At 39.6% G+C, this 23,065-nt stretch overlaps 1 protein-coding gene across 1 annotated transcript in view; it reads left to right on the forward strand.

Annotated features, from left to right (window-relative positions):
- The window catches only part of GTF2A1 (general transcription factor IIA, 1, 19/37kDa), a 70,089-nt gene that overhangs the window by 33,601 nt on the left and 13,423 nt on the right, over positions 1-23,065 (forward strand). Inside the window, exons 6-7 of the mRNA XM_006864752.1 lie at positions 8,424-8,557; positions 14,713-15,033. Coding sequence (XP_006864814.1) covers positions 8,424-8,557; positions 14,713-15,033 — 455 coding nt within the window. The remainder of the gene's footprint in view (positions 1-8,423; positions 8,558-14,712; positions 15,034-23,065) is intronic.

Consider the following 23,065-nt stretch of genomic DNA (forward strand, 5'->3'; position numbering starts at 1 on the left):
AACCCAGCTTCTTGGATTATTTGCTCAGTATACAGGCTGAATAAGTATGGTGAAAGAATACAACTCTACTGCATACCTTTCTTAATTTTAAGAACCATTCAGTGTTCCCATGTTCTGTTTGAACAACTAACTGCCTCTTAGTCCAGGTACAGATTCCTCATGAGCACAATGAAGTGTTCTGGAATACTCATGACTTCTTAATGTCATGATCCACATAGTCGAAAGCTTCTGCATAGTCAGTAAAGCACAGATAAACATCTTTCTGCTATTCTCTGCTTTCAGCTAAGATCCATCTGACATTAGCAATGATATCCCTTGTTCCACGGCATCTTCTGAATCCAGCTTGAACCTCTCTGGAAGTTCTTCCTCTAATCCTGATGCCATGTTCTTCTTCATATAATCCAGCTTCTTGAATTATATGCTCAGTGTATAAATTGCTTTTATTTGTTTGTTTTGCCAATTTTAAACACAACTTTAAGACAATGAATTTTCCACTTAAAATACAGTGCTAATAAAGTGTGCTTCCTTTCTCTAAGATCATGGCTCCATATTCAAGTATTGAGAATGTCCAGAAATTTAGTATTGCAGTTCCCATTTTTTAAAACTTATTGAATGTGCTGCAAATGTGGGTCCTTCATTGATTTATTGTGGAATAATGCTAAGTTATGTGTGCTCAGATACTGGGTTAATCAACCTTTTCAGTGGTGGGTCCAGACAAGGCACCACCAGGTGAAGGAGCCGTACCACTAGAGAAGCCCTCAAGTTTTCTCCAGGCATACTTCTGGCGCTGTAGTATATAGCTTTGTAATGATAGGATTGCGGACTTTTTCCAGCTCTTTCTACTAATGTTCAAATTCCTCTTTCTCTGCATTCTGATTCTTATCAAGCCAGTTGATAATTTCATTATGTTTATCAAGAAACTTCTGTTTGTTCTCATCATTGATCTTGTCTTGAAGTTTTTCCATCTTCAGTTGTTGCTTTCATGTTAAATGTAGATGTTTCAAGTGCATTTTTAGAGGACGCCTAATCCTGATTTTTCTCATCTTCAGGCTTGTACTTCTCAGCTTCCTGAACCATACATTCAGTGTCATCTTTACTCAATGTTGTCTTTACTAATTAACCTTGTCATTAGTGATGGTAATGTTGTCCTCTTTTTTTAGTCCACTTACCCACAGCAGAACCATCGAGGATGCTATTGGCATCAATATAAAAAAAATGACTTCAATCTGAGGAACACCATGGGGTGCAGGGTTTCAAATTTGCCAAGCAGGTTGTTAAGTTTGGTCATGGCATGTTCACCTTCATAAACCTGAATGAGTATACCAGGCTGGTTATCAGAGTAGGTTGTGAAGGTCTGTTTGTGCTTGGTAGGGATGGTAGTATTGTGCTTGATAAGAACAGGTCATGACTGCACCAGCAGTTTCAGTATCAAGGGAAAGAGGTATGACATTCAAAAGCAACAAATCTTGAACATTTTCAGACTTGTCTCCTGTACAACTGCACCATCAGCAACAGCCTTGTCAGGGTTGGTGCTCTTGTTAAATTCTTTGCCATCGAAGGTATAGAAATCAATGCCTTCATACAGATAATCAGTGTCAGTACTGGCCTGGATGCTAGAAGAGAGTGCAGAGGCGGTAGACAGCCCTGTTAGTGTCACTAATGTCCTTATGTTTACGCTTAAATGGCAGCAATAAAATGGTTGACCATCTAGTTGTTAAAGTCTTCTCCACCTAAGTGAGTATATCCATCTGTAGATTTGACCTCAGAAATTCCATCTTCAGTAGTGAGAAGTGACATACCAAAAGTGCCTCCTCCTGTGTCAAAAATCAGCACATTTCTTTAGCACCAACCTTTTTGTCTAAGCTATAGATAGTAGCGGAGGTCTGGTAGCATAGTGGTAGGATAGTGGTTACGAATCGGGCTGTGAACCACAGGTCAGCAGTTCGAAACTACCAGCTGCTCCATGGGAGAAAGATGAGGCTTTCTGCTCCCGTTAAGATTTATAGCCTCGGAAACCCTGTTCAGGGTCGCTATGGGTCGGAACCGACTCAACGGCACTTAACAGCAACAACCACAATAGGTAGTAGCAGCAGCACTTGGCTCATTAGTGATTCTAAGTAAATTGAGGCATTGTGAAAGTCATTACAATAGTCTGGTTACAGTGACAACAGCGTTTGTAACAGTCTTTCCAGGATAGGCATTTGCAGTTTCCTTCATCATTGTTAGAACCATAGAAAACACTTCCTCTGGATAGAAACTCTTGGTCTCTCCTTTATGTTTTACTTGCACTTTAGGCCTGCTTGCATCATTCACAACCATGAAGGGCTAGTGTTCCGTGTCAGACTGGACAACAGAGTCATCAGATCTTCCAATCAAACGTTTGGCATCAAAAATTGTTAGTGGGATTCATTGCAACTTGGTTTTTTGCAGCATCACCAAGCAAACAAACGTTGGGTGTCAGTAAAAGTCACATAGCTTTGGGTGATTTGGTTTCCCTGATCATTGGCAATGCACTCCACTTTCCTGTGCTGGAAGACACACCCATACATGAGTAGATGGTGCCAAGATAAGTGTCAGCTGCAGATCCTATAGACATGACTGCTCATCAGAGGTCTCAACTAGGTGAAAAAGAGCAGACTGCAAGGCTTTTGTTGCGCTAAACGAGCTGATCATGCAGATTGAATAGTATGGTGAAAGAATACAACCCTTGTGCACACTTTGCCTCCTTTTAAACCATTAACTGTCCCTTTGTACTGTTTGAACAGCTAACTGTTGGTCAGTGTACAAGTTCCTTATTAAGTGTTCTGTAATACTCATTCTCTGCAATGTTGTCCATAGCTTGTCATGATCCACACAGTCAAAAGTCTTTTCATAGTAAAGCACAGGTAGATGTCTTTCAGGTATTTTCTGCTTTCAGCCAAGTTCCAGCTGATGTTAGCAATGGTATCCCTCGTTCCATGTCCTCATCAAAATCTGACTTGAATTTCTGGCAGTTCCATATCAATGTATTGTTAACAATGGTTTTTGAAATAGCTTCAGCAAAATTTTATTTATTTTTAAAATGTTTTATTGTGAATAATGTGATAGTTTACATGGGAGAACATTAGTTTTACAGTCATCCTATCGTATATTGTTTCATTGCTATGGTTACAATCCCCTCCATGCATCATCAACCAACAAATGGGTACATCCTACAAGTGTGCCACCGCCCCTAGTCATCAGCACACAGCCCCTCTCCCTCTCTGGGTCTAGAGTCCCCAGCTGCTTCATCTCTCCACGTCACTGTCTCTGCCTCCATCTCTGGCATCACTGCTTCTCTGGGTAGGATCCTGCTCTCCACTCTTCTCCCTTCATGGTTCCAGGGACATACGCTCCTAGACTGCAAAGTTAATCACTCCCCTCCTTGCCACAAAATGTCTCTCTTTACATTTCCAACCCTAACAATCAGTCCTGATAACAATTATTCAGTATTATATCACAAGAGACCTATCCGCATTTTCTTTCATCAGTCCTGCCTAGACAGATTGGATACTACTCAGTGGAGATTCTACCTTCCTCTGCGCTCTCTGGATCTAGGTTCCCTCTTGAAAGCTTGTAAGCCAGTCACTTCTTGCCTTTGTATCCCCTTCCCCCACCCCCCGCCACATATTGGATAGCCAGTGTCCAAGTTGTCCATCCCTGTCTACTCTGTGTATGAAGGGGGTGGGAATGATCCTTGCTGTAAAGATTTGTTCCCTCTTTTGAGCTATGCATCTGTAGGTGTAGGTCAAGTTCATCAAATTGTATCAGATTATTCTTTTTTGTTCCTCTTCATTCTTCTTCTAGTTGTGCTCTGATTATCCAGTCATTGAAGCTAGGTCAAGTGGGTATTATCTGCAAGTGTGTGTGTTCTTGTGCTGCATATGCCCTCTCTTCTTATCAGCTGGACGCTCCACTCTCCACTCCAGTCCTCCATGACTATGTCACTGACTCTGGACCAAGAGTCCCCAGGTCTTTTCAGCAAAAATTGATTTGCGTGTCTTATCATTGGTACTGTCCCCTGATTTATTTCCACATTCCATTGGGTCATCTCTTTGAAATGGGCACAAATATGGATCTATTCCATTCAGTTGTCCAGGTAGCTGTTCTCCAGATTTATTGGCAAAGATGAGTGTGAGTGCATTAGTATGTTGATAGATTTCGATTTGTATGCCCTCCGTGAACTTAGGTCTTAAAATAGTACCATTGTCTCTTGATCATATGCTACCTCTTGAAATGATTGAACATTGACCATTTCTTTTTAGTATAGTGATTCTCTCTGTTCCTTCCATCTTCTTTGGATGATTTTTGTATCATTCAGTATATTGCCTGTTTGTTATTGTTAGGTGCCATCGAGTCAGTAGCGACTCACAGCGACTCTATGTACGTACAACAGAATGAAACACTGCCTTGTCCTGGGCCAACCTCACAATTGTAATGCTTGAGCCCATTGATGCTGCCACTCTGCCATTCTATCTTGCTGGGGGTCTCCCTCTTTTTCTCTGACCCTCCACCTTACCAAACATGATCTCTTTCTCCAGTGGCTGGTCCCTTCTGACACTATGTCCAAAGTATGAAAGACGAAGTTTGGCCATCCTGGCCTCCAAGGAACACTCTGGCTGCACGTCTTCCAACACAGATCTATTTATTCTTTTGGCAGCCCATGGTACTTTTCAATATTCTCCTCCAGCACCATAACTCAAAAGCATCAATTCTTCTTCGGTCTTCCTTATTCAATGTCCAACTTTCATATGCATATGAAGTTATTGAAAATACCATGGCTTGGGTCAGGCACACTTCAGTCCTCAAGCTGACATCTTTGCTCTTCAACACTTTAAAAAGGTCTTTTGCAGCAGAGTTGCCTAATGCAATATGTCATTTTATTTCTTGACTGCTGCTTCCATGAGTGTTGATGATTGATTCAGGAAGAATGACGTCATTGACAACTTCAGTCTTTTCTCTGTTGATAAGAATGTTGTGTATTGGTCCAGTGGTGAGAATTTTTGTTTTCTTTACATTGAGACGCAATCCATACCGAAGGCTGTGCTCTTTGATCTTCGTTAGTTAAATATTTTAAGTTCTCTCCACTTTCTTTAAACAAGGTTGTATCATCTGCATAATGAGTATTAATGAGTCTTCCTCCATTCCTGATGCTGCGTTTTTCTTCATATAACCCAGCGTCTTGAATTATTTGCTAAGAAAATCAAAAGGGAAGAACATGCTCAGCATTTCTCAAGCTGGGGGAACTGAAAAAATATTCAAACCTCAATTTCTGTTATTGAAGGATTCTCTGGGCAAATTATTGAATGATGCAGAAAGTATCAAAAGAAAATGGAAGGAATGCACAGAGTCAGTTTACCAAAAGGAAATGGTTGATGTTCAACCATTTCAAGAGGTAGCATATGATCAAGAACCAATGATAATGAAAGAAGAAGTCCAAGGTGCATTGAAAGAATTGGCAAAGAGCAAGGCACCAGGAATTGATGGAATACAAATTGAAATCTTTCAAGAACGTGAGGCAGCATTGGAGGCACTCACTCATCTCTGCCAAGAAGTTTGGAAGACAGCTATGTCGGCAACTGATTGGAAGAGATCGTATTTTTCCCATTCCAAAGAGAGGTGACCTAACGTAATGTCGTAATTATCGGACAGTATCTTTGATATCCCATGCGAGCGAAGTTTTACTGAAGGTAATACAGACGCAAGCATACATTGTTAGAGAACTTCCAGAAGTTCAAGCTGGATTCAGAAGAGGGCGTGGAATGAGGGATATCATTGCTGATGTCTGATGGACCTTGGCTGAAAGCAGAGAATATCAGAAAGATGTTTAACTGTGCTTTGTTGACTACATAAAGGCTTTTGATCATGTGGATCGTGACAAGCTTTGGACAACATTGCGAAGTTTGAGTATTCCAGAACACTTAATTGTGCTCATGAGGAATCTGTACCTGGATCAAAAGGCAGTTGTTCAAACAGAACATGGGAACACTGAATGGTTTAAAATTAAGAAAGGTCTGCAACAGGGTTGTATTCTTTCACCATACTTACTCTGTATGCTGAGCAAATATTGCCCATGTTGTTGTCGTTATGTGCCGTGGAGTTGGTTTTGACTCATAGTGACCCTGTACAGGGTTTCTGAGGCTGTAAATCTTTATGAGAGCAGTAAAAACCGCATCTTTTTCCTGCAGAGCAGCTGGTAAGTTTTGAACTGCTGATCCTGAGGTTTAGCAGCCCTATTCGTAACCACTATACTACCATAGAATCCTTTAATATTTCAAGATGAGGCTTTAAATTTTGCTTCAGTTCTTTCTGCTTAAGAGTTGTTTAGTGTGTTACTTCCTTTTGGTTTTCTAACTCCAGGTCTTTGCAATTCATTCTAATACTTTAGAGTTGCCCTTTGAACTTTATACTCAGTTCTTTTACTTCCTCAGTTTTTCCATTTGTTTTAGCATCTGTGTGCTGGAGAGCAAGTTTCAGAGTCTCTTCTGACGTTTATTCTGGTCTTTTCCATCTTTCTTGTCTTTTTTCCTTAAATGCTTTACTGTGAATTATGTGGTAGTTTACATAGGAGGACATTAGCTTCACATTGATTCCATCGTATATCAATTCCTTTCCATGGTAACAATCCCCTCCATGCATCATCCTTCAACCAAAGGGTATACCCCGCAAGCCTGCCCCCCTCAGTCGTCAGCACACAGTCCCTCTCACTCTCCAGGTCCAGAGTCTCCAGCTGCTCCATCTCTCCACATCATCGTCTCTGCCTCCATCTGTGGCATCACTGTTTCTCTGGGTAGGGGTCCGTTTTCCGCTCTTCTCCCTTGATGGTCCTAGGGACCCTCACTCCTAGACTGCAGTGTTAATCAGTCCCCTCCCTTTGCCACAAAACATCTACCTTTACGTTTCCAGCCCTTACAATCTGTCCTGATAGCAATTATTCCCTATTTATCGCAAGAGACTTATCCGCCTCTCCTTTCATCAGCCCTGCCTAGACTACTCAGTGGAGATTCTCCCTTGCTCCATTCCCTCTGGATCTAGGTTCCCTCTTAAAAACCTTTCTTGTCTTCTTAATGAGCTTTTGCTTTCTTCCTTTATGATGTTCTTAATGTCATCCCATAATTCTGGGCTCTGGTCACTAGTGTTGAATTCATCAAATCTGCTCTGGAGATGATCTCTAAATTCAGGCAGGATGTGTTAAAGGTTAAATTTTGGTTCTTGTGTACTTGTTTTAATTTTCTCCAAATTCATCCTGAACTTGGGTGTGATCAGTTGATGGTCTGTTCCACAGTTTTCCCATGGCCTTTTTAGACTGATGATATGGAGCTTTTCTCTACTGTCTATTTCCATAGATGTAGTCAATTTGATTTCTGTGTATTCTATCTGGTGAGATCCATGTGTATAGTCACCTTTTATGTTGTTAATAAATAGGTATTTGTTAGTGAATAAGTCATTGGGCTTAGAAAATTTTGTTAATGAGATCCCCATCATTATTTTTTCACCAAGGCCTTATTTTAATTATTTCACAATTCTTGGGTTCTGAAACAACATATTGGAGAGACTTATTTCTACACATATAAGTCAGTCATACAGTTAACATTATGTGGTTCAGGAAACTTTAATTGCTTTTAAGCAATTTTGAAGGAAATAATCTTGTTTCAAAATGCTAGCATGAACATATCTTTAAAGCTTTCAAAATGAATAGCCCATGAAATGTGGTTTTACTGCTCTCTCATGATTCCTAACGTGCTAACAAACATAATTTCAACTTTAAATCATATATCGTAATTGGGTTATTAAATCTTACTGGAAAACAACTGAGTAAGTAGAATGAAAGTGTTAAAGAAAGCGTTTTAAGCAATGTATTTAAACATGGAAGGTAGTTAGGAAAGGGGGACTGTAGTTTATAGAGTATGCATGATATTCTTTATTAAATAAAGTTGTTCAAGGGCCTTTGGTGGTTTGATTCATAATTCATTATGAATTCAGTAAGTCCCTGGGTTTTCAACCTCTGAGTTAGGATTAACTTGTACTTGCCCTTACAATATTAAACAAATATGCCTTTACTTTAAAATAGTTTAACTATCGAAAGGAACTCTTCATCATAATCACCTTCATTTCCTGTATGTTCAGCTTTTAAGTCACTGAAAAGTCTTCAAGCATTTTCCTGCACTGAACCCCAAACCTACTGTCATTGAGTTGATTCTCAGGCTATAAATCTTTACAGGAGCAAGAAGCCTCATTTTTCTCCCATAGAGTGGCTGGTGGGTTTCAACTTACCTGTAAATTGGACTTAAAGGCATATTTAAGAACCAATCTTGTTTATAAACCTAAGGGATTGCCTGTATTTTTAATTATTTTGAAATTGCCTCTGCTAAAATGGTAACTTGGAATGTGTACTTTCTCTTTAGGCCAACTTCTGCAAGTGGTCAGAGCACCCAATGGTGCCCAGTATATTTTTCAGCCTCAGCAATCAGTGGTTCTGCAGCAGCAGGTTATTCCACAAATGCAGCCTGGTGGAGTACAAGCTCCTGTTATACAACAGGTAAAAGCATCTGTGAGCACCATGCAGTTCTTTTTCCTTCTTTCTGTATGAACTCTGTGTGTGGTTCCCCCTCCCTTTTCCCATGACTATATCTATACAAGCGCTCCTGGTGTGGCACTGTCAGATCAGCACTGGATGGTGAAGCACAAGGTCAGTAGTTCAAACCCACTGTCTGCTCCTTAGAAACCCTATACAAGGGTTGCTATGAGCTGGAAACAACATGACGGCACTTAACAACAACATGTCTATACAAAGTCTTAAGCTTTTCTCCAATGCTGCAGATCCTAATGTCCTGATTCTTTAAACTTTTTATTGTGAATTGAGTGAAAGTGAACAGACAAGATAATAAGCTTTACATTCAACCAGTTATACCTTTTGTTTTATGTAAATGATTAGTCCCTTCCCTGCAACAACAGTTACTCTGCTTCCTCCCTGTGGTTTTCCTTTTACATCTCATTTTTCACAAATTGAGAAAGCAAGAATATTTGATATACACATACAAAACAAAACAAAAAAATAAATTCATTTGAATATCCAAAGGGCACATTTTGCATCCAGTCTCCTACCTGCAGGGCGGCACACAACCCTATTCTATCTCTCCATGTTATAGCCACTGCCACAGTCTCTGCTTTTCTAGGTAGTTCCTCATGCTCCACTCATGTTCTGAGCGCTTAACCACTGGGATCTTGTGTTCCTGTAATGAAAGATTAATTACTCCCCCCCTTTTAGTTAACACATCTTCTATAATTACATTTTTGGCAATTGCAATTAATCTTGCTATCATTTACAGTTGAATAATAAAGTCCTGTCACCATCATCCCCATACCCTTTCACCAGATCCATCTGAAAAAGAGGAAAATTATTCAGTGGAAATTCTATAGTTCGCGTCTCATTCTAAAACTAAGCACCCTATATAGTCCCTCCCCCCTATTTTTGATAGCCAGTGTCTAAATTGCTGGTCCCTAGTAATCCAGTGCATTGAGAAAACAATCTTGATCCTTCATATGAAGAATCCTTCCATTTTGGTTGGAATTTTGCTCACCTGAATCCATAAGCAAAGATCCAGTTCATCAAATTAAAGCAGTTTATTTTTGCTCACAGTTTCAAGCATCTTTATCTTCATCTGTTCTAGTTCTGGTCAGCTAGTCTTCCAAGCTGGGTCAAGTGGACACTAGGTACAAGTTTGTGGGAGTTCATGCACAAGTTCAGACCAGTTGGTCAGTTCACTCTCAGCTATAGACCCCAGTGGCTAGGTCAGTGCCTGTGAGCACGGGAGTTCATGCATGCCCCTAAACTTCTGACCAGTCAGCCCTTCTCGTCTCTTCTCTCATCTCAAGACCAACAAGTGTCAATGGAACATGGCCAAATTCAACGCATGTCTTCATTGCTGCGTTTCCCCACTTCCACTTACAAGAAGACCAGGGTAATCACCAGGCAGCATAGTAGACTGTTCTTGTGTTCTCTTTGAGTTCCAGTCTTAGGAGGAGGTTTTCCCTGATGAGTTGACTTTTCTTGCCTGGATGGCTCCAAAGCCAACAGCTTGCTTGATATTCTTACAGTCAAATGGACAGCTTTTTTTCTGCTGGTCTTTCTTTCTATGAGAATCTTGTTTTCCCAGCTGTTCTGAGTTAATCTGCATGTGTTTTCTAATGGAAATGTCCCACATCAGAAGGTTCTGGCTGGGGCCTCAGGATTCCACCTAAGGCCCCATACTCCACAAAGGCTTAATTAGAAGCCTATTTATGTAGGCAAATTCTAATTCCCCTTTTAGCTATTCCATGTCTTGATTCTTTTTATGGAGTCATTTTTCTAAAAATGTTAACATCTTATTAACAGTTTTGTATTGCGTTTTGAAAAACGTCTAAACTCCTTACTGTGGTTTATAAGATCTTTTTCACAGTCTGATAATTAATTCTTGCTGTTTAATGTTTAATTCTTGCTGTTTTCGAAGTTGTTATCTGCTCATTTTTTCTATAGATCAAAGTTAACAAATACTTAATACTTCCTTATGTGACAAGTGTTACATTGTTTTGCACTCTGGGTACGATGATAAAAGAGGAATGGTTACTGTCTTGGGGAACTTTGGTACTTTACACAAAATGTAATCTTGGTATGCTAATACAATGATAAAAGGTCAAATCAGAGGAAGAATATTAATCCAATGCCTTTTGTTGTTGTTGTTGTTGTCAGGTGCCATCGAGTCGGAACCGACTCATAGCGACTCCATGCACAGCAGAACGAAACAATGTTCGATCCTGGGCCAATGCCTACTTACCTTTTTTTAAAAATTGTGTTTTACCTGATGTAATTTCTTTTTAGAATGTCACCTTTGACCTTCCTTCTAGTGTTATTTTTAGGTGCTGTCTAGTTGGTTCTAACTCATAGAGATCCTGTATAGGGTTTCCAAGGAGTTGCTGGTAAGTTTGAACCGCTGACCTTGTACTTCCAATCTACCGTGTGTTCCAGTGCTTTATCCCACAGTGCCACACCAGGTCACCAGGTCACCTTCCTTCTAGTGGTGGTTGGTGGTTATGGGCTGAGTATTCGGTTCTGACTGATAGTGACCCTGCTGCATAGGGTTTCCAAGGCTGTAAATACTTACAGGAGCAGAAAGCTTCATCTGTCTCCCATGAAATTGCTGGTAGTTTTGAACTGCTGACCTTGAGATTAGTAGCCGCTCGATTCATAACCACTAAGCTACCAGAGCTGTTTCTAGTAGCTCCCTCTGTTCTGTCCCCACAAACGTCTCGCCAAACAAAAAAGCCTGGATCTTCTTACAGCAATGCAGCAACTTACGTATTACTTGCTAGGAAGGCTTCTCTGATCATGCCTTGTTCCACAACCTGAGTTTGGTATTCTCTCCTTGGTTCTCTTTAAAGAGTTCTGGTAGTAGAGCAGGTTACGGATTAGGCTGCTAACTGCAAGGTCAGCAGTATAAATCACCCGTCACTCTGTGGGAGAAAGATGAGGCTTTCTGCTCTCATAAGATGCATGACTTTGGAAATCCTGTATAGGATTGCTTTGAGTCAGAACTGAGTCGATGGCACACACCATCACCACCACCACCACTACCACCTACTGTGTTCTCTTAACACCATATCATATGTCTATAATATAGTCTATCTCTTTGAGTTCAATTCTTTTATTTATTGATGCCATTCATCTATAAATTGTTCAAGGAAAATACCATGTCTTAGTATTTGTATATTCTTTGATTCTAATAGGAAATTGGTGCTTTTAAGTTTTAAATATTGTGTTGGTTGGTTCCTTATGTGCCCAACTCATAACGACCCTGCATTGGGTTTCTGAGGAGCAGCTAGTGGGTTCGAACTACCAACCTTGTGATTCACAGTCTAGTGCTGTTCCTTACAGTGCTAAACCAGGCGTGTAGTATGGATGGAATTAATTCTGAGTTGTAGTTTAGAATCTCACAGAATGTAGAAACTGGAAGGTACTTTAGAAATCATTTGATCTGGAAATTCTCAGCTGTTATTCTGCCAAAGAATCATGTTGTTGTTGTTACGTGCTGTCAAATCAGTTCTAACCCATAGCGACCCTGTAAAGGGTTTCTGTGGAGCTGCTGGTGAGCTTGAACAGACAACCTTGCAGTTGATGACTTTGCAGTCCAGTGCATTAGCCCACAGTGCCACACCAGGACTCCCAAGAGTCATATGGAGAGCTTTAAATATAATGAATAGGTTTCATTTTTCCATCAGTTGAATTTGAATTTTGGAGGTGGGTGGGCCTAGTCATATTTTTATAAGTTACCAGGTAGTTTTAATTTGTTGCCAGAGTTGAGAATCATTGATCTAGTCTAACAGTGAAGTGACCAGAGGTAAGAGAAGTTAAAATGATTGGCTCTATTATAATTTACATTTATGGTCATAAGACAAAACTGTCCAAAGAGTCCCAGTTCAGTGTTCTTCATACGGATGGATGCACTGTAGAATAATAGTAAGAACAAGTTGTTAATTCTCTTCATATCTCAAGCAGACAAATAGTATGTGTAATTCTTGGCTTGGTGTCTATCATAGCAAAACCATACCAAAGCCTTTGATGATGAGTCAATTCTAACATATAATGGCTTTTTAGGGCAGAGTGTAACTTTCCCACAGGGTTTCTAAGGCTAGTAAATTTTTTGGACGAGACTGCCACATTTTTCTCCTGTAGAGTGGCTGGTGGGTTCAAACTGCTAACCTTTTAGTTAGCAGCTGAGCGCTTATAACCACTGGGCCAGCAGGACTCCTCTACATAGCACCCACTGTGATTTCAACTCATAGTGACCATGTATAGGATTTTGAAGAATGTAAATCTTGACAGGACCAGGTACCCTCATCTTTTTCCTTTGCAGCAGGTGATGGGTTTTGACCACAGACCTTGCAGTAGCCGCCCTATGCCACAGCACCACCAGGGCTCCTTTATATGTAATAAGTGCTCAAGTAAATGCTATTAGCAATAGTTGAGCCTTGAACAACACGGGGGTTAGTAGCAGTGCCCCCACCACACACCCTCGAACCCTCTACAGTAGAAAATTCATGTTTATCTTTTGACTCTGCAAAAACTTAATTGATAGCCTATTCTTGACTGGAAACCTTGATGATTACATGGTTGATCCTGTTTGTTTATGTGTATTATATATTACATGGGCATAAAAGCTGTGTTTTCCAATATGAGGCAAGGTATTTCACAAAAAATACAAGGTTTTCATGCCGGCTGTCACGTAGCGGCAACTTCACAAATTTCCTTTTGATTTTTCAAAATGGTCTTTATGCTGGAGTCATTTATCCTGAAATTGCAGGTAACTGCAGCAGCAGACCTCAGTCTACAGTACATGTCAAGCAATTCAGCATCAGTGGGAATTCATATGGGTTCCTTGGTGTTATTGAAGGTTTACAGTATTGTACTAAACACAATGAAAACTGCGCGTGAACCACTAGAGATCACCTTTTACTGCAGTATGCAATGTTCTAGAAAGAAAGGGTTCACGTGGAAATTAATTGGTGCCAAAATGGTTATTACAGTCCACAATATAATTGGATCCTCACAATTCAAATCCATGTTGTTCAGGTACCAAGTGTGTTCTTAGAAGATTGTTTTTGCTTGCAAATTTGAAGAGTAAAGTGAGAACTTAATAGGTTAATGCCAAAACCTGTTACCGAAGACTTTTCTTAGGTATAATCTTTATAAGGAGCTCTGGTAGCATAGTGGTTACAAGTTGGGCTGCTAACCTCAGGATCAGAAGTTCGAAACTACCAGCTGTTCCGAGGGAAAAAGATGAAACATTCTGCTCCCATAAAGGTTTACAGCCTCAGAAACCCTGTGCAGGGTCTCTGTGAGTAGTAACTGACTCCATGGCACTCACCAAAAACAACAATCTTTATGTTGTTGTTAATTGTTGTGGAGTGCCATTGAGTTTCTACTGACCCATTTTGTTGTTGTTGTTATATGCCGTGGAGTCGGTTCCGATTCATAGCGACCCTGTACAGGGTTTCCGAGGCTGTAAATCTTTACAGGAGCAGAAAGCCTCCTCATCTTTCTCCTGCGGAACAGCTGGTAGTTTCGAACTGCTGACCTTGCGATTCGCAGCCCAATTCGTAACCACTGTGCTACTGACCCATAGCGACCCTGTATAGGGTTTCCATGGAGCAGTTGGCGAGCTTGACCCGCTGACCTTGCAGTTTAAATGGGTTTGCAGTCTGGCGCATTAATCCACAGTACCACACCAGGATCTTTATAGAAGTAGATTAATAGGCCTTTTATTTCACAGCACTGCTAAATGGGTTTAAATTGTGAACTGTTAAGTTAATGTGTGTGTGTGTCTCAAGTGCTGTTGAGTCTATTCTGATTCATAGTGGCCCTGTGTAGGGTTCCTAAGAAGAAGCTGGTGAGTTTGAATCACAGACTGTTGTTAGCAGTCCAATGTTAACCCTATACCAAGATAAGCACACAAGTACAAACCATGTGGCCTATCTAGGGACCTTAGTGGGCCTGTATACTAGTTAAAAATTGCTCTGTATTTAGGTAGTTTTACATGTATATGAGACATGACGGCTTCTGGTGATTATTCAGCATTTGGGCCTGTTTCCGTATACCAACTGGTAAAACTGAGCTACTGGATCCTCTGGTTCCTAATTGTGATTTTTCCTTTGCCGTAGGTATTGGCTCCTCTTCCTGGAGGGATTTCACCACAGACAGGTGTCATCATCCAGCCTCAGCAAATCTTATTTACAGGAAATAAGACTCAAGTTATACCTACAACAGTGGCAGCACCCACACCAGCACAAGCACAGATAACGGCAGCTGGTCAACAGCAACCACAGGCACAACCTGCTCAACCACAAGCTCCATTGGTGTTACAGGTTGATGGAACCGGGGATACATCATCTGAAGAAGATGAAGACGAAGAAGTAGATTATGATGATGATGTACTGGAAGACAAAGAGAAAGAAGGAGCTGAAGATGGACAGGTGGAAGAAGTAAGTTTCTAGTAAAATATTAGAAACAGGCGTGTACTCAGTCATTTCCCATTATGGTTGGTAGCAAAGTGATGAATTTCGTCCCGTTCTGGAAGGCTTTTGGCAGTGCTATATATAGCATGTGGAGTCCTGGTGTGGCGCTGTAGGATAAACACTGGACTGCTAACCACAAGGTTGGCAGTTCAAACCCACCAGCCACTCCTTGGAAACCCAATACAGGATCACTATGAGTTGGAACCAATTTGATGGCACTTAGTAATAACAAAATGTTACATGCTGTGGAGTCGGTTCCAACTCATAGCGACCCATTATAGGGTTTCCGAGGAGCGGCTGGTGGGTTTGAACCACCCACCTTGCAGTTCAAATCTATTTTGTGCTTACCCTGCAGCATCAGAACTCTTAAGAATGAAATTAGATTGCTCAAACTTTCGTAAGATCATTAGATTGCCATGGCTGTTACTTATCTTCATAACCCATTAAAATATAATTGCTTTACATAGCTGGCAGTAATACTGAATATCAATTTATATTTATAAAGTTGGAAGCTGTACATACAGTACAAATAATTTTAATTCTTTGGCACATGCATTAGGTGGATTTATAGTGTGGCTTGAGTGTGTACAGATAGATGTAGTTGATAATTTGTTTTGATAATTAAAATGGCGTGATAGTATTTGAGAAAGAGCATTGGTAAGATGTTCAACATCAAGGTTGATTTGAACCACAAGGTCGGTGATTCAATTGACTTGGTGTCACATTCCATAACAGTTTTGTCTTTCTGTAATTTCTGTTGTTAATTGTCTTCTTCAGCCTAAGAGTCAATCTCCTTGTTTATCTTATTATATGGTTCTTTTAAATTATAGAAATAATATTTAAAACAAAAAAATTGGTGTTTTTTATTATTAAATATTGATTCAAGATGTGTTAAGATTTACCTACTATGAACCCACCACCTAGTTTTAAAAATTACAATGATGTATTAAGTCCCCTGGATGTTTTTTCCCAATTCCATCTTTTTCCCGTGTCGTTAACAATAACTATGCTCATGAATTTGTGTTTGTAATTACTTAAATGTTTTGTCACATGGCACTGTAGGATCAGCGCTGGACAACAAATCATAAGGTTGGAGGTTCACACCCACCAGCTGCTTCTTGGAAACTCTATATACAGAGTTATGTTAGAATAGACTTGGCAACACTTACAAACACCAAATAAAGTATATAAAAGGAGCTCTGGTAGTGTAGTGGTTACGAGTCGGGCTGCCAACCTCAAGGTCAGCAGTTCGAAACTACCAGCGCCTCTGTGGAAGAAAGATGAGGCGTTCTGCTCCCGTAAAGATTTACAGCCTCGGAAACCCTATACAGGGTCACTATGAGTTGGAACCGACTCCATGGTACTTAAAACAAAGTATATAAAGGGACTTCAAAAAGTTTGTGGAAACATTCCTCATGTTTAACATAAATTGAGCCTTGGTGTGGTGCTGTTGGATAAGCACTGGACTGGTAATCTATCAACTGCTCTAAAGAAAGTCACTGTAATTTGAAACCACTCAGTGGCAAACAACACCAAAATGATTCTACACGTGTTTTTTCTCTTCTTGAGATAGGGTTTTCCTCAGGTTAACTGTTGACTATCATGATTTATATGACTTGGTTTTCCTGATAAATGGGTTATCTCTAGTGTATTGTTGGGGCAGTTATATTCGAATGTGTTATCTTTGAGCAGACAAGTCCTGGTGGCACAATACTTAAGCACTCGGCTGAAACAAAAGGTTGGTGGTTTGAACCCAACTGTGATTCCTTTGGAGAAGGATGTGTCTGTCAGTCTGCTTTTGTAAGGATTGTTGTCGTTACTAGTACTGTCCAAGTCAATTCTGACCCATAGCCAACCTGTATAGGGTTTCCAGGAAACAGCTGGTGAGCGCCACACCAGGACAACCTTGGAAAGATCACAGCACTGAAAATCCTATGTGACAGTTCTGTGTCCCATGCCGTAGCTATGAGTCAGAATCGACTTAATAGCAACCATTTTTGTTTTGAGTCTCCTAGGGACACTACATATATAAGAGGTTTTATTTGCTGTTTGTGTTTTTGCTTTGTGGAAGTGCCTATTCAAGTCTCCTGATAATTTTCATTCCCTAAATTCTTTACAGTTTTGATATTACTCTGAGTTACGATTTAAAAAAAAATATTTTCTAGTTACTTGTTGGTAGCCTGGAAATGTAGAGTTTTTAATATTCAGCTTTGAGTCAGCCACCTTCTCAAAGGCTCTTGTCACTATATTGCTCACATGATTTCTCATCTATAAGCTGTTGATACATTTACATCAATTGACTTTGTGATTATAAACCAGTCTCTATTTTTGGATAGTACAGCTTGATCATTTTGCATAAATCTTTTTATGAATTGCTGAATTCACTTCGTTTAAGGTTTTTTGCATGTGTATTCATGAATGGTGTTGCCCATGATTTTCCAGTTTCATATTTTTCTTGATAATGTGTATGGAAGCCTTAGAAAGTTCTTTTCTACCATGGAGGGAAATGTATTTATATTTTTTAATTTTTGCTTACTTAATTTCTGAGTAGTTGCTTAAAAAATTTAGCCAAAAACATGTTGTTGTTATTGTTAAGTGCTATTAAGTTGGATCCAACTCATAGTGACCCTGTATAGGGTTTCTGAGGAGCAGCTGGTGAATTTGAACTGCCAACCTTACTGTTCAAACTGACCTAGTAATCCAGTGCATTATCCTCTAGCACCATACCAATACTCAGTAATTTCCTTAGAGAAAGAATTAATTCCTGTAGTAAATATATGGAGTTCTGGTGTGGTGCTGTGGGTTAATGTGCTCGCACTGCATTTGGTTGGAACAGCAGAGTTGGCGGTTCAAGCTCATCAGCTGCTCCTTGGAAACCCTATACAGGGTTGCTATGGGTAGGAACCGACTCAGTGGCACTCAACAACAATAATGAATATGTGTCTGCTCAAGTTTGTTTTTAAGACAGTTTTACCAAGTTAAATTCTATAGTGTTATAAATTTTCAGATTGATTAGCATAAAACGAGTCCTTTTTGATATACTACCTTTTTGGTATCAGTATCATTTATAATTATTTCTTTATTTTTTCATACCTAGTATTCTAATTGTACTTTCTAGCCTTTTTTTTCTTCTTCTCTTGTTTAAAGGGCATGTTTATGTCATTAAGTATTTTTAAAGGATAAGCTTATAGTCTTGCTTATTCACTGTTGTTACTGTGGTTCAGTGCTGTTGAGTCTCTTCCTATTCATAGCAACTCTGTATTGGGCTTCCAGGAGTAGCTGTTAGGCTTGAACTGACGGCCTTGTGATTAGTAGCTCAGAGCTTATCCTACAGTGCCATACCAGGACTCCTTACTCACTCTGTTGTTGTTGTTTTGTTAAGTACTGTTGAGTTGGTTCTGTATAGGGTTTCTGAGGAGCAGCTGGTGAGTCTGAACTTCTGACCTTGTGGTTTGCAGTCTAGTGCTGATCCTACAGCACGTACCGTGAGTCCTTATTCACTCTGTTGTTAAGTGCTGTCACATTGGTTCATAGGGACCCTGTATAGGGTTTCAGAGGAGCAGTTTGTGAGCTTGAACCACTGACCTTGCAGTTCAAACTAACTTTGCAGTCCTTCTCATTAACCCACAGTGCCACACCGGGATTCCTTATTCACTGGAGTATATGGTTTTTCTATTTTATTAATTTCATTTCTGATTAAACTGATGTGCTTGTAGAGAATGTGATTAACATGATGTGCTCATCCTCTGAAATTGGTTGAGACTTGCATTATGTGGTCAGTTCTTAATATATGCTTTATATTTGTGAAGAATGTATATCCTGAAGTTGTTTGATACTATCTACTGTTGGGAATACCTTGAGATACTGGGGGTTTCCATCCCAAATCTCTGCAGTGAAGCACATATTACAATAAACAAGTCACATGAAGTTTTTGAGTTTTAGTGCATATTAAAGTTGTGTTTATGTTATATTGTGGTTTACTAAGTATGCAATAGCATTATGGAAAATTTAAAAATATTATAAGACTTTACCAAAATATGACACACAGACATGAAGTGAACAACATGATGTTGGAAAAATAGCATTGATAGACTTGGTTGATGCTGAGTTGAAATAAACTTCCAATTTATCAAAAAGACAGTGTGTTAAGTACAGTACAGAAAGGCACGATAAAAAACAAGGCATGTCTGTGTAGATAGCTATTAACTTGCCAGTATGTTTATTCAGATCTCCTCCATACTTATATTTTTTGTGTGCTTCATCCATCATATATTACTGAGTTGAATATATTCGTATCTCCTGGTGCTGTAGGATCAGCACTGAACTACAAACTACAGGTTTGGCAGTTGAAACCCACCGGCTGCTCCTTGGAAACCTTGCACAGTGTTAGTACGAGTCAGAATTAACTCATTGGCACTTAGCAAGAACAAGCACAATGACTGTAGGAGTCCTGGTGTGACGCCGCAGGATAAACACTCAACTGCAGGGTTGGCTTGAACAGGAGGGTCAGCGACTAAAATTCACCAGCCACTCCTCGGAAACCATATACAGGGTTGCTATGGGTTGAGATTGACTCAATTTTATTTATCTTTTTCACTTTGTCACTTTTGGTTTTTGTATTTTAACCTAAAAAGTGCGCCATGTAGGCTTAAGATAGTTGTTTTTCCAGTCATTGGACTGTTTATGATTGCATAATATCCTTTAGCTTTAGTAATTTTTAACTTAACCATAATGTATATTTTGTTCCTAGGACCACCACATAAGCCTTGTTTTGACTAGAGTTTTCCTAGTATGTTGTGGCTGTGATTCCGACTCACAGGCCCCTCATGTGTGCAGAATAGTACTGCTCTGTAGCTTTTCCAAGAATATGACCTTTTCCAAGTAGATTACTTGCCGGTCTGTCTTGGTTCTGGGTAGATTTGAATTACCCATCTTTTCAGCTAGTAATTGAGCACATAACCATTTATGCTATCCAGGGATCTCCCCACCTTACCTGTTGTTGAGTTGGTTCCAACTCATAGCAACCCTTTATAGGGCTTCTGAGGATTGGCAGATGGATTTGAAACCACCAACCTTTCGGTTAGCATCAGCAGTTTGGTGTTCAGCTTGTAGTACCACACCAGGACTCCTTGCCTGGTATTGTTATTAGGGACTATTGAGTTAGCAAGACGAAACAATGCTGGGTCTTGTGCCAACCTCAAAATCATCACTACACCTGATTCCATTGCTGTTGCCCACTGCATCAGTCCATTTTACTGGGGTTCTTCTTTTTTGTGGACCCTCCACTCTACTAAACATGATATCCTTCTCCAGGGACTTGTCCCTCATGACAATGTACCCGAAGTACAAGAGACGAAGTCTGACAGTCCTGACTTTAGAGGAGCACTCTGGCTGTACTACATCCAACACAAATCTGTTGGTTCTTTTAGCAGTCCATGATACTTTGAATATTCTTCTCTAAGACTAGAACTCAAATACATCAATTCTTCTATGGTCTTCCTTTTTTCACTTCCACTTTTACATGGATTTGAGGTTATTATTCAAAATAGTTTGGGTCAAACACACCCTAGTCCTCAAATTGATATCTTTGCTGTCTTTAAGACTTTGAATAGGTCTTGTGTAGCAGATTTGCCTGATGCAATATGTCGTTTGTTTTCTTGACTGCTGCTTTGATGAGTGTTAATGATTGACTGAGCAAAATGAAATCTTTGACAACTTCAGTCTGATACAGCTTTATTTCAGTCTGATAATGTTGTGTGAAGTGCCGTCGAGTTGGTTCCGACCCATAGCGACCCTGTATGGGATTTCTGAGGAACAGTTGGTGACCTTGAGCCGCCAACCTTGCAGTTCAAACGGCTTTGCAGTCTGGCGCATTAACCCACAGCACAACAATGTATTTCATTGTCATAGTTTTTTTTATTTCATCAAAAGAAAGCACCTTTGTATTTTTAAGGCCACCATCAAGAAAATGAAAAGGGCCTATACAACAGAAGAAAATATTTGTAAATGATTTATCTGACAGAGGTGTGTTATAAAGAACCCTTACAACTCAAGAGTGAAAAGACAAATAATCCAACTAAAAAATGGATGGAGGACTTGAATAGACATTTTGCCAAATAAGATTAATAGTCATCATCAAGCGTATGAAAAGATGCTGCACATCATTAGGGAAAGTAAAGCAGAACCACAGTGAGATGCCAGTTTATTCCCAGTGAGATGACTTTGACCCCAAATATGAAAATGACAAGTGTTGGTAAAGATGTGGAGTAATTGGAACCTTTCATCTATTGCTGGTAGAAATACAAGGTAGTGCAACTGCTGTGGAAAACAATTTGATGGTTCCTCTAAAAATAAACATTGAATAACCATATAACTGATGTGGCACTGTAGGATAAGCGCTGAACCGAAAGGTCAGTTTGAACTGAAAGGACAGTGATTCAAACACAATAGCCGCTCCTTGGAAACCCTATTACAGGGTTGCTGTAAGTTGGAATCTGCTCACTGGCATTTAACAAAAACAACAACATAAGCAATTCTACTCCTAGATATATACAAAAGAGAATACTAAAAAGGGTATTCCTGGAAGCAGCAGGTAAGAAACCATTGTTGTATGTTGGGTCAATCTGAAAAAGACATTTTTGGAGTGTTAAAATGCAAAGAAGTCACTTTGAGAACTAAACTGGCGCGATACCCAAGACATGGTATTTTCAGTCACGTCATATGCATGCAAAAGCTGGACAGTGAATGAACGAGACCAGAGGAGAATTAATGCATTTGAATTATGGTGTTGGTGAAGAATGTTGAATATACCATAGACTTCTAGGAAAAGGAACAGGTCTGTCTTGGAAGAGGTATAGTTGGTGTGCTCCTTAGAAGCAAGGATGGTGAGACTTTGTGTCATGTGTTTTGGACATGTTACCAGGAGAAATCGTCCATGGAGAATGAAATCATGTTTGGTTCTAGTAGGTTAGCAACAAAATCAAAGTCCCTTAAGAAGATGGATTGGCACAGTGAATACAACAATGAGCTCAAACATGGACACTATAGGGAGGACGACACAGGACAGGGCAGTGTTTTCTTCTGTTGAATGTAGGGTTGCTATGAGTCAGACTGATTTGATGGTACCCAACATTGATAGAACAAAAATGTGACTTTAATGTTACGTGAATTTTAATTTCAATGCAAAATTTTTTACAGTTTTTACATGAGTGATACCTGTTTTAACTTAAAAGAATGTATGATGGGGCTTCAAAAAGTTAGTAGAAAAATGGAATTAAAAGACAATGGAGTTTTGTCCACAGTCTTTTTGAAGCCCCCTTATGTACCCATACACAAGGTGTACACAGGTATTAAGCTGAGACTTAACATACTTTTCTCCTTTCCACTTTTATTGTGTAGAATAAAATTTTTTCTGTTTTTCTTCATTTACTAGAAGTCTGAGTTGTTTTTAATCTTTTGTTTTCTGTCACAATTGATGCTATACTAACAGTAATTTTTTTATCTTGACCCTTAATTGTCTTTGGTCCTGAGATTTTTTGTTTAAATCTAAATGCCTTATTAAATTATGAGGGGACTTCAAAAAAAGTTTATAGAAAAATGGAATTAAAGATAATGTGATTATTTTCCATGAACTTCTTGAAGACCCTCTTAAATGACATTTGTTCACTGTTACCTTCACAGTGGTAGACATGCTGATTTTTATTCAGAGTGCTAATCCGTACTGTAAAGATACAAGCCAGTACAAAAACAAGACAAATAACCCAATCAAAAAATGGGCACAGGATATGAACAGACACTTCACCAGGGAGTTGATCTGGGCAGCCAACAAACATAAGAAGAAATATTCATGATCACTAGCCATTAGAGAGATACAAATCAAAACAACAATGAGATACCATCTCACACCAGCAATAACAGCAAAGATCAAAAAAAGTTGAGGGCAATAAATGCTGGTGGGGATGTGGAGAGACTGGGACACTCCTGCATTGCTGGTGGGACT

The sequence above is a fragment of the Chrysochloris asiatica genome, unplaced genomic scaffold (genome assembly GCF_000296735.1).
Source record: "Chrysochloris asiatica unplaced genomic scaffold, ChrAsi1.0 scaffold00070, whole genome shotgun sequence".
Classification (NCBI taxonomy): domain Eukaryota; kingdom Metazoa; phylum Chordata; class Mammalia; order Afrosoricida; family Chrysochloridae; genus Chrysochloris; species Chrysochloris asiatica.